The 15,186-nt window shown below is 41.9% G+C and overlaps 1 protein-coding gene across 1 annotated transcript in view; it reads left to right on the plus strand.

Moving 5' to 3' along the window:
- PLB1 (phospholipase B1) overlaps positions 1-15,186 on the plus strand; it is a 78,032-nt gene that overhangs the window by 34,761 nt on the left and 28,085 nt on the right. The window contains exons 26-37 of the mRNA XM_075750000.1: positions 1,454-1,535; positions 2,193-2,297; positions 2,981-3,076; positions 3,551-3,622; positions 4,202-4,261; positions 4,664-4,724; positions 5,441-5,499; positions 7,281-7,348; positions 8,379-8,422; positions 10,195-10,303; positions 14,054-14,105; positions 14,250-14,330. Of these exons, the coding sequence (XP_075606115.1) occupies positions 1,454-1,535; positions 2,193-2,297; positions 2,981-3,076; positions 3,551-3,622; positions 4,202-4,261; positions 4,664-4,724; positions 5,441-5,499; positions 7,281-7,348; positions 8,379-8,422; positions 10,195-10,303; positions 14,054-14,105; positions 14,250-14,330 (889 nt within the window). The remainder of the gene's footprint in view (positions 1-1,453; positions 1,536-2,192; positions 2,298-2,980; positions 3,077-3,550; positions 3,623-4,201; positions 4,262-4,663; positions 4,725-5,440; positions 5,500-7,280; positions 7,349-8,378; positions 8,423-10,194; positions 10,304-14,053; positions 14,106-14,249; positions 14,331-15,186) is intronic.

Here is a 15,186-nt window from a genome sequence, read left to right on the forward strand (position 1 = left end):
CTCCATAATCTCATTGCTGATTATTGGTTTTATTGTTAATTAATCTCTCAAGTAGATGTCTGGGATGCTTAATCATGCTACCTGTTGCCTCGTGGCTCAACAATCATCCCAGGTCAGTGTGAATCTGCCACTGAGATGGCAGGTCTGCATCTCAGTGAACTTCTGGTGACTCAGGTAGGGTCCAGCATGTCCCCCTAGACTTGTTCCTGGCAGAACTTGCTTGGTTTCAGAAAAGCAAGTCTCTGCTTTTCTGGACAGACAGGCAGAATAACCTTGGTCTGTGAATGTAGGTAGCCATTGCTCCTCCCACTGCTCGGGCCAAAGAGCTGGTACCAGATACCATCAGCATAGACTGTAAGAGTTAGCTTGGAGGCCAGAATCACAGGAGACCTACAGGTTCTCCCTTACCCAGCTGCCTCACTAAAACATCTGTTTTGAATCCATCCTGCTGGATCCCTTCAGCTGCAAGGGACTCTGCAGCTGCTGACAGGGAAAGTGCGCGCACCTGAAGGGCCCCATGAAAGAAGGTGATTTTACAGGAGGAACATAGATGCAACCCTCTTGCTCTGATTTAAGGACTCTTGAGTGGCTGCCAGTGGAAAATTAGCTTTTAAACTCAGAGTGCTGGTGCTTCTGATAACTGGTTGTAATTTTTCTTTTTAACAAAGGTTACTGGCCAGAGCACACAGGTGTCTCAAGACCCTAATGACCGGACAAGGATAGTTAGTGGAACCTTTAAGATTAGATTATCTCAAGATACCTGTAACCTTTTCGCAATATTTCAGGTGCTATGCTGATTTTGACATTTGCCCATCTGGCAGAAAACCAAGTTTACAGGGTACTAACTAGACCCTGTGTGGGATAATAAATGCCATGCTACCGAATTGAAGAAGGACCTGAAGGAAGCTTTTGATCTTGAAAGCTTGTCTCTTTTTTTTTTTTTTTTTTCCCCCCCAAGATTAGCAAATAACCTAAAAAGACATTATGTCTCCACTAATTTTGCCTTGCTTATGTTACTGATCCACTTGTGAAAACACAGTTTATGTTTGCATTGCCTTTCATGTAGATGTACTGTAGAAGTAAAATCTTGTTTTGTTAGTTGCCCTCCATGAAAACAAGTTTGGAGGTGGTAGGGATCTGTGTATACTTTATATGTATCAACTGCATCTCCCTGGGAGATATTTCTCTAAGAGCTCTCTCAGGGATTCTTTACTGTGATCATATGACAGGATTTTTAAAAGGAGTCCTTTTCCTCATTTGGATTTGTCGAGTAATAATGAGGTGTGCCCAAGGAGAGGGAGCATCAGAAGAAAAAAATTGTGCTAGAAGGATCAAAATTCCAGGGAAGGATAAAGGCAGCCAACATGAATTCACAGAAACTTGACTTGCTTCTCAGCTTGGGAATGGGAGAAAAAAGAGGAGCGGATCTTAGCGCCATGCTCTCATCCCACAGGCTCCTATGCTCTTGTGTCATAAATCCTGAGGACAATTCCAACGAGTTAAAGAAGTTGGTCTACTTTAACAGAAGATATCAGGTAAGGCACGTGACATTTGTTACAGATTTAATGTTATCCTCCTGTTGATCAAGGGACCACAGAGGGGCAAATATGTGGAGGTGGGGGACAGTTTCCACTCATTTTAATGACATATTTTTAGTTGTTATTTAAAAAAAAAAGGTGAGGGGGAGATGGGAGTAGGCTCAAGATCTTTACAATTCTGATTCACTAAAACAACAAAACAGATGAGAAGAAAAAGTGTTAGAGAGCCATTGAAAGTAGAGTATGTCAGAGAGCCAACAGTTTTTTGATCACTTGTCTTGTTAGAGATCAGATTAAGTCAAAGAATGTGATAACTCAGGAACAAATTTTGGGCATGGGCTTTCAGCCAAACCAAAAATACTTCAGTGATTCTGGAAGAACATCTTTTTGACAGAAAATCTAATTACTGAGCAGGTTGCTTGCCCATGTCCATCAGGCAGCCATCCCCAGGCTGCCTCTCTGCAAAGAAGCCCAGGATTCATATTTCAAAAAGATGGCTGCTTTGGCTGCCTGGCACAAGCTAGAAACCATGGCCTTGTCTGGGTTTCTGCATTAGGGAGGGGGAACCTCTGGGTTGAGATGTAGATGAATGGAATGACTTGATGAGCTGAACATAAAAGAAGGAATGGTGACAACTTTTCTTTGACTTTTTAGGAGAGAACCCGCCAGTTAGTGGAGAGCGGAAGGTATGACACTACAGATGATTTCACAGTGGTTATGCAGCCATTTCTGATGAATGTGAACATGCCAAAAACACAGGTAAAAACAACCCAAAAAACTGCCCCTACATTAAACTTTGGTGCAATTCCACTGACTTTTCAAAATTGTCTTGGCTGTAAAAGTGACCAGCAGTTTTCTGGCCTAATAATTATTATATTCAGTTAAGTTAACATCCAAAATTGCAGAAAATGCGTGTAGAATAACTTAGAGATAATGGGCCACAGGAATACAGACCTTGAAGACACGATTTGGGGCACTGAGTCTATTCCACTGCAATGAGACAACCACACGGTAGATATTTAGTTCAAAGTCTTCACCAGGAAGCATCGCCCTATATCCACCATACATCACAAAGTCCCTTCCAGTACTTTGGTAAATGACTTGTAGTATGAAAACCCACGTGCTTCAAAAGACTATAATGTGTGAATATTAGGGGAATTAAAGAATACAATCAATATCTGTGCCCAGGTATTCCATACCCAGAGTCATAGTGGTGTGTATAAGTTAATACAGGATTTCCAAAGTAATAAAAAGCTTTAAAAGGCTTCTTAGTTTTGAGTTACTAGTGTTCTCTAGCCTGGTTTAATTCTCTTGGCCTCGGAGGCCTTTGCAGCTACTTTGCTTTGAAGTGAGCTGGGATATCTCGCTGGAAGAAAGAGGGGATTATGCACAGCTTGTTGCATATTTACTGCCTCTGTGACAGCACCCGTCTTGTTCTCTAGGAGGGGTTACCGGACAGCTCATATTTTGCCCCAGACTGTTTCCACTTCAGCCAGAAGTCTCATTCCCAGGCTGCACGTGCTTTGTGGAACAATATGGTAAGATTTGTAGAGGTTATATTGGTCACTCCTTGTCCACTCCTTCCTATCCTTGGCAACAAAAAAACCCGCAGGGAGCTACTAGGAAGCTAGCCCTATCTCTTCTGAACACTTAATTGTGTTTACAAAGGAAAATGCGATCATGTGAAGAAAGGTCACCTGAACTGTTAAACCAGTCATATCAAACCAGTAAATCTCAGGGTATGTTAAGGCTTGGGATGTTGGGACTTCTCTCAGGGACATGATGCCTTCTTGGCATGTTGATCATCAGGCCACATTCGTGGTGTATGGGAATTAGACTCTTCAGCATGCAAAGAAACAGTGCATGGTGGCAGCTGCCAGCACAGGTGCAGTGCACTGCAGTTGTCTTTCTGTGCTGCAGAGGTGGTTTCCAGTGGCTGGTAGCACAGCGTTACCTGTTGCTCACTCATACTTGTTCACTTTTCTTCCATGCACCCCCCTTTTTCCCCACAGCTAGAACCCTTAGGGAAAAAGACAGATAATCAGCAAATAGAAGATGAGATTGTTCTCAAATGTCCAAGTGAGGTAAGTTACAAGAGTGTGTTTACGTGGAGGTGCTAGGGGTGGCTGGGAGTCTGTGTGAGTCTTTACCAACTGCCTGGAGCATTGTCTCCATGAGGGGGGGTCTGACTCTTCCCCACATAGTTTGTGCCACTGCCACCGGTAGCAGTATGAGCGCTCCCCCATGAGCTGGAGGGCAAGCTTGTCATAGGAGTAAGTTTCCTCGCAGTCACACATCACAGTTGGCTGAAACACAAGGAAAGGGTGTTTGGCCTACCTAGTCAAAGATCATCAAGTATCCACACTGGATGACAGAGCTTCAGTGTGGGAAACAGAACAACAATGGCACCAGTCAGCACAGCTCTGCAGTGGTCACTGGGACTACTTTGAGTGGGACCACAAGCTTCTTATTAATCACAGACTACAGGATCCTGAGTGTATTCTGTAAGTTCTGGCTGTATAAAAATATTGCCCCAGGTTTACACTTCATTTGCATCAAGCTGTTAGTCATCTGCAGACATCTAAGAACTGATGGTTGGGGGAATGGAAATCTCCATGTATTCTTCTGATGCTTTGCATTGACTTTTTTGCCTTGTTTTGTAGGCTGAGCCATTCCTGAGGACATATAAGAACAGTAATTACACATACCCTAACCAAACTCTAGTAAGTGTCAACATCACCGTTCCACTGTTATTCTGACGCATCTGTTCCTCTGTGGTAACCAGATGAGTCATGCTCTGCACCACAGGTGAAATCAGCCTTTGGCCGAAGGGGTTTTGGAGGCTGAGTGCATGGCATGGAACAGTAAAGCACTCCCTGAGTTAGGCAAAATGCATCCAGAAACACCTGTAAGGACACATGCTGAGACAGCATGGTTGTCAGTACAGGATGCTACTCTAATCCGAGCAATACTGAATATGAGTACTGAATTGAACAACCAAGACCTGTCTGGTTGATTACATGCTAAACAGGCTCTGGTTTATCCACCTGGCCTCTACTAGGAAGATCCTAGTTACTACTGATTGTATTTGCTAGCCAAATGCTATTCAGCTTTCTTCTTTTTAGAATTATGGAAGCCAGCTGCTATGTGAGGACAGGTCTCCATCCTCCCCTCCTGCAACTTCAGGTAGTCTGGCTGTTTTATGTTAAGAGACTGAATTACCTTTAACTGTCCTTCAAGATGAGTTTTTATTTTTGCTGAAATGACTGCTGGACTGTGAAAAATACTGCTTGGAAAAGATGTCATGTTTTTCAGCAGTTGCTTAATAGATACAATGCCATACTGTCACACAAGGTAACATTCTGACTCAGTAGCTCCACTTAACTCACTGCCAGTGGAGAACTTCAAAATATCTTGTGATAAAATCCAGATTTGTATGCTGACCTAGCCTATGAGTGATACCACCTAAATCTTGGGAAAGGAAACTGGAAATCCAGCTTCATGCATGTTAGTCTAGGACATAGCAGTATTCAGTTTTTCAAGTAACTTTATATTGTCTTCTTAGTCCTTCTCTGCCTTCTTACAGCTTTAATATGCCATTCCTGCTTTGTCTAATACTGCAATGTTTTACATTCATTTTGATGCTGGATATTGTTTGCAACTTAGTGTTATTTGCACCTTGCTCTTCTGTCTTTTCAGTAGCAATGTTAACCATTGAGATGCTGAATAATATGCATATGCTGCTGCTACAACCACATGAGATGAGCTGGAGAGAGCTCCTGGGTGTTGCAAAAACAACACGTCTGAGCGTCAAAATACACAATGGCATGTTTCATATATACAGTGGTGAAAGAGAGTAGCTATTTCCTACTCAGGTTCAACTGTATCTCTTTCCTTTGCAGTGCATTCCCTAAAGCCAGCTGATGTGAAAATTATAGCAGCCCTTGGGGATTCTTTGACGGTAAGAAGATAATGTTTTTACTGTTCTCTTGGTAAAACTACAAACATGCATCTGCTTCAGTGGAGGGGAAATAGCTGTTGTACCTAGAAGCAAAGATCCATTCATTCACGGATGATAATAGAACTAGCAGCTAGAACAAGAAAGAAAGTGTCAGTTCTCCAGCACTCTGTTTCCCCCCACGCACGTATCACATGCCTTTGAACTCACGCAAAAATACAGGCAAATCCTTTAAAGAGGTGCTTAAATAGTTTGCTGAATTGGCGACAGAAGAGATCAGATGCTATTGAAACTAATGGGACATAGCACAAGCCTTAGGTTACTGTGGTTTTTAAAGTTTTTCTGAATAGGAACAGACTGGTGAACCTGTTCTTTTGCCTTGGTTCTTTCAGGAACAGTGCGTGACTAAAGGATGTCGAATAATAGCATTTTATTCATTTTAGCATTAATGAGATAAGGATGTACAGGGGTGAGAGCCCTCTGACTTTATCCATTTCAGAATACATTCACTCTTTTTATTGTGGCTGTTTTAACATATAGCTAATTTCTTTATCAAGATGTAATTCTTCCTGACGATTATTATCTTTGGTAGCCTAGAAGGAATATGTCTCAAGATCTAGACATCCTATATTCCAATTATGTCTTTCTGCCTAATGTTCTCATACTGGTCAAAGACTGAAACTCTACAGCCAGCTCAAAGGAAACACTGGGCAGAAAGACTTAATTGGAACATAGGTTTCTTTAAATCTGAGCCTTAACAAAGACATTGTGTGTACAAACCATGAAGCCTTTACAACTCTCTGGCAGGCATGGTGCTAAAACTCCTACACACAGGAGGCTACTGAAATAAATAGAAGCATTTGAATGCAAACCTGCAATATTGACAAATGAAAGATATTCTGTATATAGCTGTGGCTGCCATATTATAATATCCAGAACTCTGCAGGTGTTTCTGCTTCTAAGTATAGTCTGTAGGAACTGAGAATAAAATCTGCTTTCATATAAAGTGCAGTGACGCATTGCTGTCTCAGAGCTGCACTTGGCCCATGCATAGTTACTCTGAACACCAGTCTTCCATTAATTCAATGAAGCTTATACATAGAAGAAAATGTAGTATTATGGTTTACTTTGGGGTAGCAGCAAATAGTCTGCCTGATCTTGTGCTGCACTGAACTACTACCCCGTACCCAAATTTGACATGAAACTATAGTATCACAGCTGGCAGACACTCTGCTTCTGAATTCTGGTGGTGTTTTAGGAGGGATGTAGTAGCCAGCTTGCCTCGTTCTTCAGGGTAGGTGTAGAGAGTGCTTCCCTCCTTGCTGTAGTACTACTATAATTCTTGCCATTTAGCACAATACTTTTCAAATCGGTGTAGAAGTATTATGGTGCTTCTTTCTGAGATATGTTTGTTTTCTCTGTTGAATTTGTATAGTGCTCCTTATTGTTAGCCAAAAAGTTTCATTGTGTGCGTTTGAGACGTTTTCATCATTCTTGAGTAATGGAACTGTAAATGAATTATTCAGTCATCTAGACTTGTGAGAAAAAAGCCTTTGTTCCACAGCTTCATCATATATTTTGTGCGTCATATACAACATGATGCTTGTAAACTATTACAAAAGGTATTGATGCATTCTTCAGGAAGAAGGTTGGGGAAAAGCCAGATGCCTTCTAAAGCTTCTGAACAGATGCATTCAAAAGTAAATAAAATGCCTATGCATGAATGACTATTGTGTTAGTAATTGTGTATTAATTTCATTTGGTTAATGAAAAATAACATCTAGGCTGGTACAGGAATTGCCTCAGATAATCTCCTGGATTTGGACATTGAATACCGGGGACTGTCTTGGAGGTAAGTCTTCAGCCAAGGTGACAAGGAGATGTGTATTCTCTCCTGTAAAGAATATTCTCTTCCACATCTATTGGGGCTTTCAGCTGTCAGAAAGGTGGGAAAAAAGTTGCTTCTTGGGCTAGCATTTCTTGTGAAGATGTATCAAGATCCAGGGTTTGTCATAAGGGTGGCTTCACAGAAAATGTTTTCAGCAATAGATTTTAAGCCAGCCTTTTGACTTCTCTCATGCTTTCATCTTTGCTTGTGATAGTTTGTATTTCTATGGTGGGATGGCAAATTGGAAATCTAAAAACCTGGAGAAAAATCACTGGAACAAACAAGTCAGAACTGGTTGCTTTTGGGACTTCTCAAAGTTTACTATTTCTGAACTTTTTGTATAGCACCATGGAAAACAGTTTGTTTAACCAGAGAACTTTTACCACATGCAGCACACAGTTGTAAAAGACTAAATTTTTTTTGTGTGATGATGTAGCTCAATTGACATTGACTAAAGCAGTTCTGTACTGTCCTAACACCTCTCCGTAAGCCACAGTGTGGCCTCAGTATGTCCCACCAATTGAAAAGCTGGAGAGAACATACCCCTGTGAAGGAAGCAGGAGAAGAGAATGAGGAGCTGCTGCTGCAGTTCTCTTGTCATCCAGGGGCTGGTGGTTTCATGCTGCCTTATAGTGGCTTCATGAGGCTGGAACTGGCCTCAAAGTCAACCTTCTAATCTGCAGTACCTTAGGGCTCAATCATTCAAGTATATAGCTGTCCTGGGAATTTTTCTGCTGTTTCATAATGATTGACTACACCCCTGTACAGCTGCAAGATCATTAAATCCTTCTGACAAGCATCTTTACCACTGAAACCTCAGCCATTCTCTCCAAGAGCACTTCCCCTTCTGTCCTCTCCACATAATCTCATAGATTGATAGTTACCAAATTAAAAACCCTTCACTTTTTCTCACGATGTGTGGTAGGTTTTCACTTTGCTTATTGTCTGTGTCCAGCTAAGAGATGAGTGACTGGGATTCTCTTTCTCATTTTAGTATTGGAGGAGATATGTCATTAGAGAACGTGACAACTCTACCTAGTAAGTAAATGTTTTGCTGGATCTAATTGGCAAGATTGGAGAGGGGGAATGGGCTGATTTCTTATATGTTCACAGAGAGCTCTTTAAGTATTTCAAAGCTGGTTTAGCGTAATTAACAAGAACTACCTTTCAAAGAAAGAATATCCTAGGACTAATGAATAAAAAGTTGGCTTCATCGGTGAAGCTGAGAAGCAGCTAGAAATTCCCTTCCTTTCTTTTCCCTCTCCCTTTTCAACTGCTTAGTGAGTGTTATTTGAATTTCTAAATAAGCTTGCTACGTCCATGCTTGTGATGTAATTAACATTTCTACTCTGCTCTCATGAGACCCAACCTGGAGTACTGTGTCCAGCTCTGGGGGCCCCAGTACAAGAAAGACATGGACCTGTTGGAGCCAGTCCAGAGAAAGGCCACAAAGATGGTCAGAGGGCTGGAGCACCTCTCCTGTGAGGACAGGCTGAGAGAGTTGGGGCTGTTCAGCCTGGAGAAGAGAAGGCTTCAGGGAGACCTTATAGCCACCTTCCAGTACCTAAAGGGCCTTACAAGAAAGCTGGAGAGGGGCTGTTTACAAGGGCACGTAGTGATAGGATGAAGGGTAATGGCTTTAAGCTGAAGGAGGGTCGATTTAGATTAGATGTTAGAAAGAAATTCTGTACTGTGAGGGTGGTGAGGTACTGGAACAGGTTGCCCAGAGAGGTTGTGGATGCCCCATCCCTGGAAGTGTTCAAGGCCAGGTTGGATGGGGCTTTGAGCAACCAGGTCTAGGTGAGGGTGTCCCTGCCCATGGCAAGGGGGTTGGAACTAGATGATCTTTAAGGTTCCTTCCAACCCAAACCATTCTATGATTCTGTGATTTGCTTGTAATAAATATTCCATCACAGCTTTTTGCAAAAAGAGATGTTTGCATGGAGCAGACCTCTTTGGTAAATAAAGCTGACTACTTGTACATGTAACCTGAGGGGAATAATTTTAACTTTCTCTTCACTGAAACGTGCAACTTCTTATAGCTCAGTCTATTGTTAATGTAAAGCCACTTGAGTTTCTGTTTGGATGAGCTGTAATAAACTCCCATTTAAAGAGGGCCAGTAAACTGTCCTTCGGTTTTGTTTGTCTGTGTAAACAGAATGTAACAATAATATAATCAGAAGCAGCAATTAATTGATTCACTGGAAAGCCTTCATTGAAATGTGGTTAAATTCAGTCTTTGAGAAGAAGGTAACCTTTATAGTTTACGATGTGACCATTTTCACTCTCAGCTACAAATTACTCTGTCAACTTCCTTTTGGAAAGTACTGTGGAAGTAGTGGAGAACGTGGTGGGATTTCATCAGAACCATGCATCTGAGGCTTTCTTCTTCATATTTGTCAGTAGTATGAGATTTTGCACAGCCGTGAAGCAGACCCAGATTCTGAGATCTGCTTCTGCTGGGCTGAAGTCCCTTTCAGGCTCGCTTCACAAAGTCACCATCATATGACTGAGAATTTATTTTAGGCTTTAACCACTACAACATGAGAGATAACTGCACACAGTAGTCCTCAATTCTGCTCATCTTATCTGTCGGTGACAACACAGGGCACAGCAAGCACGCTGCTGAGTCGCTGCCAGCTGGTGATCCCTCTTGCCACTGCTTGGTGGATGCATCTAGTTGACTGGAGGCTGCAGCAGCTGTGCTGTGCTGACAGAGAGCAAACTGTGGCAGCGCTGGTGTGTGCTAGTCCCTGTAGGCAGGGAGCAGATGTAGTCATTTTCCCTTCATTGTCATCTTCCTTTTTCAGACATCTTTCGAGAGTTCAATGCTGCGATCGTGGGCTATTCGATTGGCACCGGGAGCGAGAATGATTCAAATGCATTCCTTAACCAGGCAGTTCCTGGAGCACAGGCGGAGTATGTAGCTTTTTGTTTTACATTTGCAGGTGATGGATGCTTCATCTAATTCCCTTTCAACTGTCTCATGTGCTGTCACAACTTGCTCTGAACAGAGCAAACAAAACCAGTCTAGTTAGAATTGAAAATTGGCTCAAAACATGTTAAATGTATGGGCTTATTTCATAGCTGAACTTTCAAATGAAGCCAACAGTCCTGGTTATGAAATCCACAAGCAGGAAACTGGCAGAAAGTCTTTGGAGGTGGTGGTTTATACCCTTCTTCTTGAACATCTATTCACTTATTTACCTGTCAATAAATCTCTGAGAGCATGGATGTTTTCAGAAAATGAACTTGTAGTGGATGGGTAAAGAGATACTAGGAGGAAGAACTAGATGAAATATCCCATAAAATTCTGGCCTCAGGCTTCTGGATAAGCAAGCAAGAGTGGTCGAGAGAGAGGAAAAAACCTAGCCACAGTCTGGAATCTGAGGAAAGAATTGCTGATGGTCATATATGGGTTTTGGTGCATTGCAGACCTGGTGCAGTTGCAGCTAGTTCTGCCAATATAAGAGGGTTTGTAATGTCTTGCAGTCATCTGAATTTGGCCCTTTGCTTTTAGTCACACCTGGGAGGCTGCATGATTTAAGCTTTGCTATACTGCTTATCCTAGAAATCCCTGGCTTCTTATTGAAAGAGTCAGTGCTGTTTAATTAACAAAACAGATGGCTGTTGGAATTCAGTCATAGTTTGGGCACAGGTTCTAGCAGACCATGCCTGGATCTGACATTGTTAGTTGATATTACCCAGACCTTAATTCGTTTGTTTAAAAAAAATTCCTCTTACTTCCCAAAGAGGTCTTGGAAGTGAAGTTCAAAAGCCAAGTGAGGTGTTTGAATTTGCTGTATCTAAGCAAAGATTGTTAGGATTTATCAGGTATTTTTATTGCTCTCCTGTAGGCCTTGAGTAACTTCTGACTCATACTAGAAATCACAGTAAATGCTTGGATTTCCTGACAGAAATAGTCTGCTAGGTCCCCTGATATATCCTACAGCCCCCCCATACTTGAGAGAAGGGATTTTCTTTCCTAGTGATGACTGAATGTATCTGCGTACGTCAGTGAAACATGCAAGGATTATGGCTCTGATTCAGCCATTCAGGAGAATTTATTAACATACATCCATATGCAGCATATATCCAGATTAGCTTCAGCTTTTGCTTGTTATAGGAAGGAATGAGATAGGTGCCTGCATTGTATTTTGTATGAGTTAAATCCTAAATAGGCTTTTTTGGAGTGGTAGGAGGACTTCAGACAGAATACACAACCTCTTAAGTCACCAACATGACTTAAAGCAGTTTGCATCAGTAGCAACTAAGGCAATCCTATTAAATAGTTCTTTGTTAGCCGTATGAAATGAGTTGATGGATGTTAGTCTAATGAAAATTTGTCTACTTCATCTATACCAATTAGTCTTCTCTTTTCCTATGCAAGAAGCTGGACTGGATAAACTGGATAAATATGATGAAGTGGAGCTATCTATGTTCTGTAACCATGTTTTGTAAACATTCAGCAAGGAGATGCAGACAACAATTGTGTCAGATTTCTGCTAGTCTTCTGTTGTTTCTCTGTCTTGTAACTCTTTGTAGAAAGGCATGCAAAAGTCAAGTCCTGTAAACTACTACACTAATATCCCTGAACTTTGAGATGCTTCTTTTGGGGTTATGTCACATTGTGGCTCTTGACGCATCTGAGAAGATGAACGCATCCTAGTTGAATATTGAAATATATTGCCGTGTAAGGAAATGTTTTCTTACTTTATGTATTTGGTCCTGGAATGATGATGTGATCCAGCATTTATTTTTCATCAGCCAAAAATAGCCATTTTGCTATGATTCAGAGGGCAAAAAGAGTACACCAGCTAATGCTGGTATTTCAGAATTGTTACCTGACCTGGCTCACTTTTGGGTGCTAGTCTGGAAACTGCTTTCCAGAGGAGCTAGGACCTTTCTGAAATCAGGTAGTTCTGCACCCTTACCAGCTTTTGGAAACCAGGTGTAAGGGTTTCTTAGAATGAAGTCAGTGGCTGCTTTGAAGAGCTCTTTAGTGAACTTGGTGGCTCTGTAGCAATGCAGGTCTCATTCAGCAAAATGTTCCTAAACCTATCTGCATTCATTGCCAAAGACCTTACGTACATGCTGGAGTTAAAGCTAGATCTGAAGCGTGTTGCTGAAGCTGAACCTGGCTGACATCTCTGATTTTATGTGGAAAAAGGAGGTTTAGAATTTAAGACTGAGAGGAGAGAACAGGTGACAGGAACTGTGAATGTCTGTGTTTCCCATTAGCAAACTGTTTCTGTTGATCAAGATCTAAATTTGTTGGAGACTGCAGCTCAAGGATGGATGATTGTTGGCACTGCTTCATTCAAGATGTTGTTAGATCTTACTGACTGCACTGGCTCAGGATGCATCAGCACTTCAGTGACTGCATGAGAAATTGAAGGTGTTGCAGATTGTCAGCTCAATACAGGGTGTTTTCCTCTGGAACAATATTGAAGTCAATGCCCTAGCTTACGGGTTTCCCCAGTAAGAACAGACGGAAATCATGACCACTTGTGGCTTGTGATAGCTTTGGCGTATCAGTAAGTAGGTTATGAACAAGGATAACAGCGAACAGAACTATTACATGCATGCAGTGTCTGTGTCACAAGTGGATGTATGACGGAGCTCATTCCCCAGTAAATGCTCTCTTATGTTAGTGTTAGATCAGTACTCAGCTGGAGGAGGGTGGTGAGAAATATCTCCTGTTCCTACAGTAAACACAACATTGCAAAGGAGAGCTAAGCTATGGTTGCCGTACAAAACAAGTGTCATGCTTATTAATGTCAGCTGATGTGCTTCCAGAAATGATAGACAGTCAGTGAAGTGTTTCTAACAAGAGCCTGAAGGGAGATGCAGCTCATGCCATGCTACAGAGTTGCCTGGAAGGCCAAAGCTTTCCAACCACATTCTCTTTTCTATGCATATTTGAGGATCAACATGTCAGGGCAGTCAAACAAGGTTGAAGTGTTCAGTCTAGGTAACTCAGAATTCATGGCATATATATGTGTGTATGTGTATATATACAAAAGAGAGAAAAAGTGGTCGCTTGGCTATTGGAAAACAGCAAGGCTGTCATCTTAACTTGCCTGAGTAACTTTGAAAGTTGCTTGGATCTTTAAGTATCCTGGAAATGTAGTGTGCACAGAGCTGTTTTACACCATTGACAATTAAGTATTGACTCTGGGTGCAGGCTACAGAAATGAGGGAGATGTACACAGTGAACTCTGAAACACCTCAGCTTTGCAGGGGGGTCAGCTGTGGTATATGCCCAAACATCACTCAAGAGGTCAGTTAAATATTGAGACTTGGGATTCCCTTCTTGTTTTAGTCCACGAGGAATAGATTGAGAACAGCCTAGTTCTAAACAGCCCATCTGCTTACAAACATGTTGCTGTGTCTGGCTTTTCAGCTGTTTTAGGTGCAAAGTGTACTGTCATAGAAGTTTCAGATTAATTACTGATTTTGAGTAAAAGCAGTATTCAAGTTCAATTTGATGTTGACTTTCCACAAAGATGTGAATGTGTAATTTCATCATGGCAACATGAGGATTTTACTGTCTCCTCACTCAACCCTCCTGATATCTGACAACTTGATTTAAGGTGTCTGAAGAACATTAATGTTGATCTCTCCATAAGGATGTTTCTTTCACTCACTAGCTGTCCTTCTTCACAGGCACTTACCAGCCCAAGCAAGAAATCTCCTGAGAGTAATGAAAACTGATCCTGTAAGTTGTCTGGGACTCCTTTAATCTTACAGCATGAAAAGAATCAGGTGTTGCATCACGTGACAGATCCACCTGCAATGATACCATGTGTGTATCATGAGGTCAAAGAAACTCAGACACGTTATTTTCTTCCTTATTGCACAGCGAATCGACTTCAATGCTGACTGGAAGCTCATAACAGTGCATATTGGAGGCAACGATCTGTGCAACTATTGCAAAGACCCTGTGAGTAGAAGTGGTTAACTGAAACTGTAGTGGGACTGTCATGTCACTGTAAAAACATGTCAAGGGAAATCCATGGATCCTCAGAGCTTCCACAGAGAAAGCATGAGTTATGTGTGTGCTGCTGTATATTTTGATGCTGGTTGCTGCTGACGGTGCCCTGATAAAAAAACAGTTACCAGCAACAGAGTAGGATGGTTGTGCTCTCTCTGGCTTACTCCAGGGTAAGAACCACTGTCTTTGCTACTGTCTTTTGACCACGAGCAAAAAGTGGAAGGGAAGAAAAGCTTTACTCCTCTGATGTGGTAACTGCTGTACTGCTAGCAAGGCCTCTTTAGACATCCAGGAAAGGATTATACTGCTTCGAACTACCACTAATCCAGTCCTACAATTGTCATCACCCCATAACTCACAGTGTAGGGAGGTGCTAGGAACAGGTGAGGCATGGATGAGGGAAGTTGCTGCAGTGCTCATTATCATTTGGATTTTATGTTTCTCTGGATTATGGAGAAGCCTTTAGGGCTGCCATAAAGAGATCGTGGGACTTGAATGCGCAGGTGGCAGGGAGAGGCCACCTTTCTCTGCCAGCTCTTGCTCTCTTGCCTTTAATACGTTAACTTCTTGTGAGCATTTTCAATTCTCCTGCAACCCCTTGTGCTTGAGAAATTTCCTGCTTCTGCAGGAGTCTCGCTAGGCATCTTTGCTGCTGCTGCCAAGTTTTATAGCTTTATTTATAACTATGACCTTGACTAGCAATGATTTCACCTAATTTTATGAGAGCTTATCAGCTGGCTGTGAGCATGTCTATGGCTGCTTGGTTTCTGCTGTTCAGCATGCATTCAGAGTGAGTTCCTTTCTG

This window comes from Balearica regulorum, chromosome 3 (genome assembly GCF_011004875.1).
Source record: "Balearica regulorum gibbericeps isolate bBalReg1 chromosome 3, bBalReg1.pri, whole genome shotgun sequence".
Taxonomy (NCBI): domain Eukaryota; kingdom Metazoa; phylum Chordata; class Aves; order Gruiformes; family Gruidae; genus Balearica; species Balearica regulorum.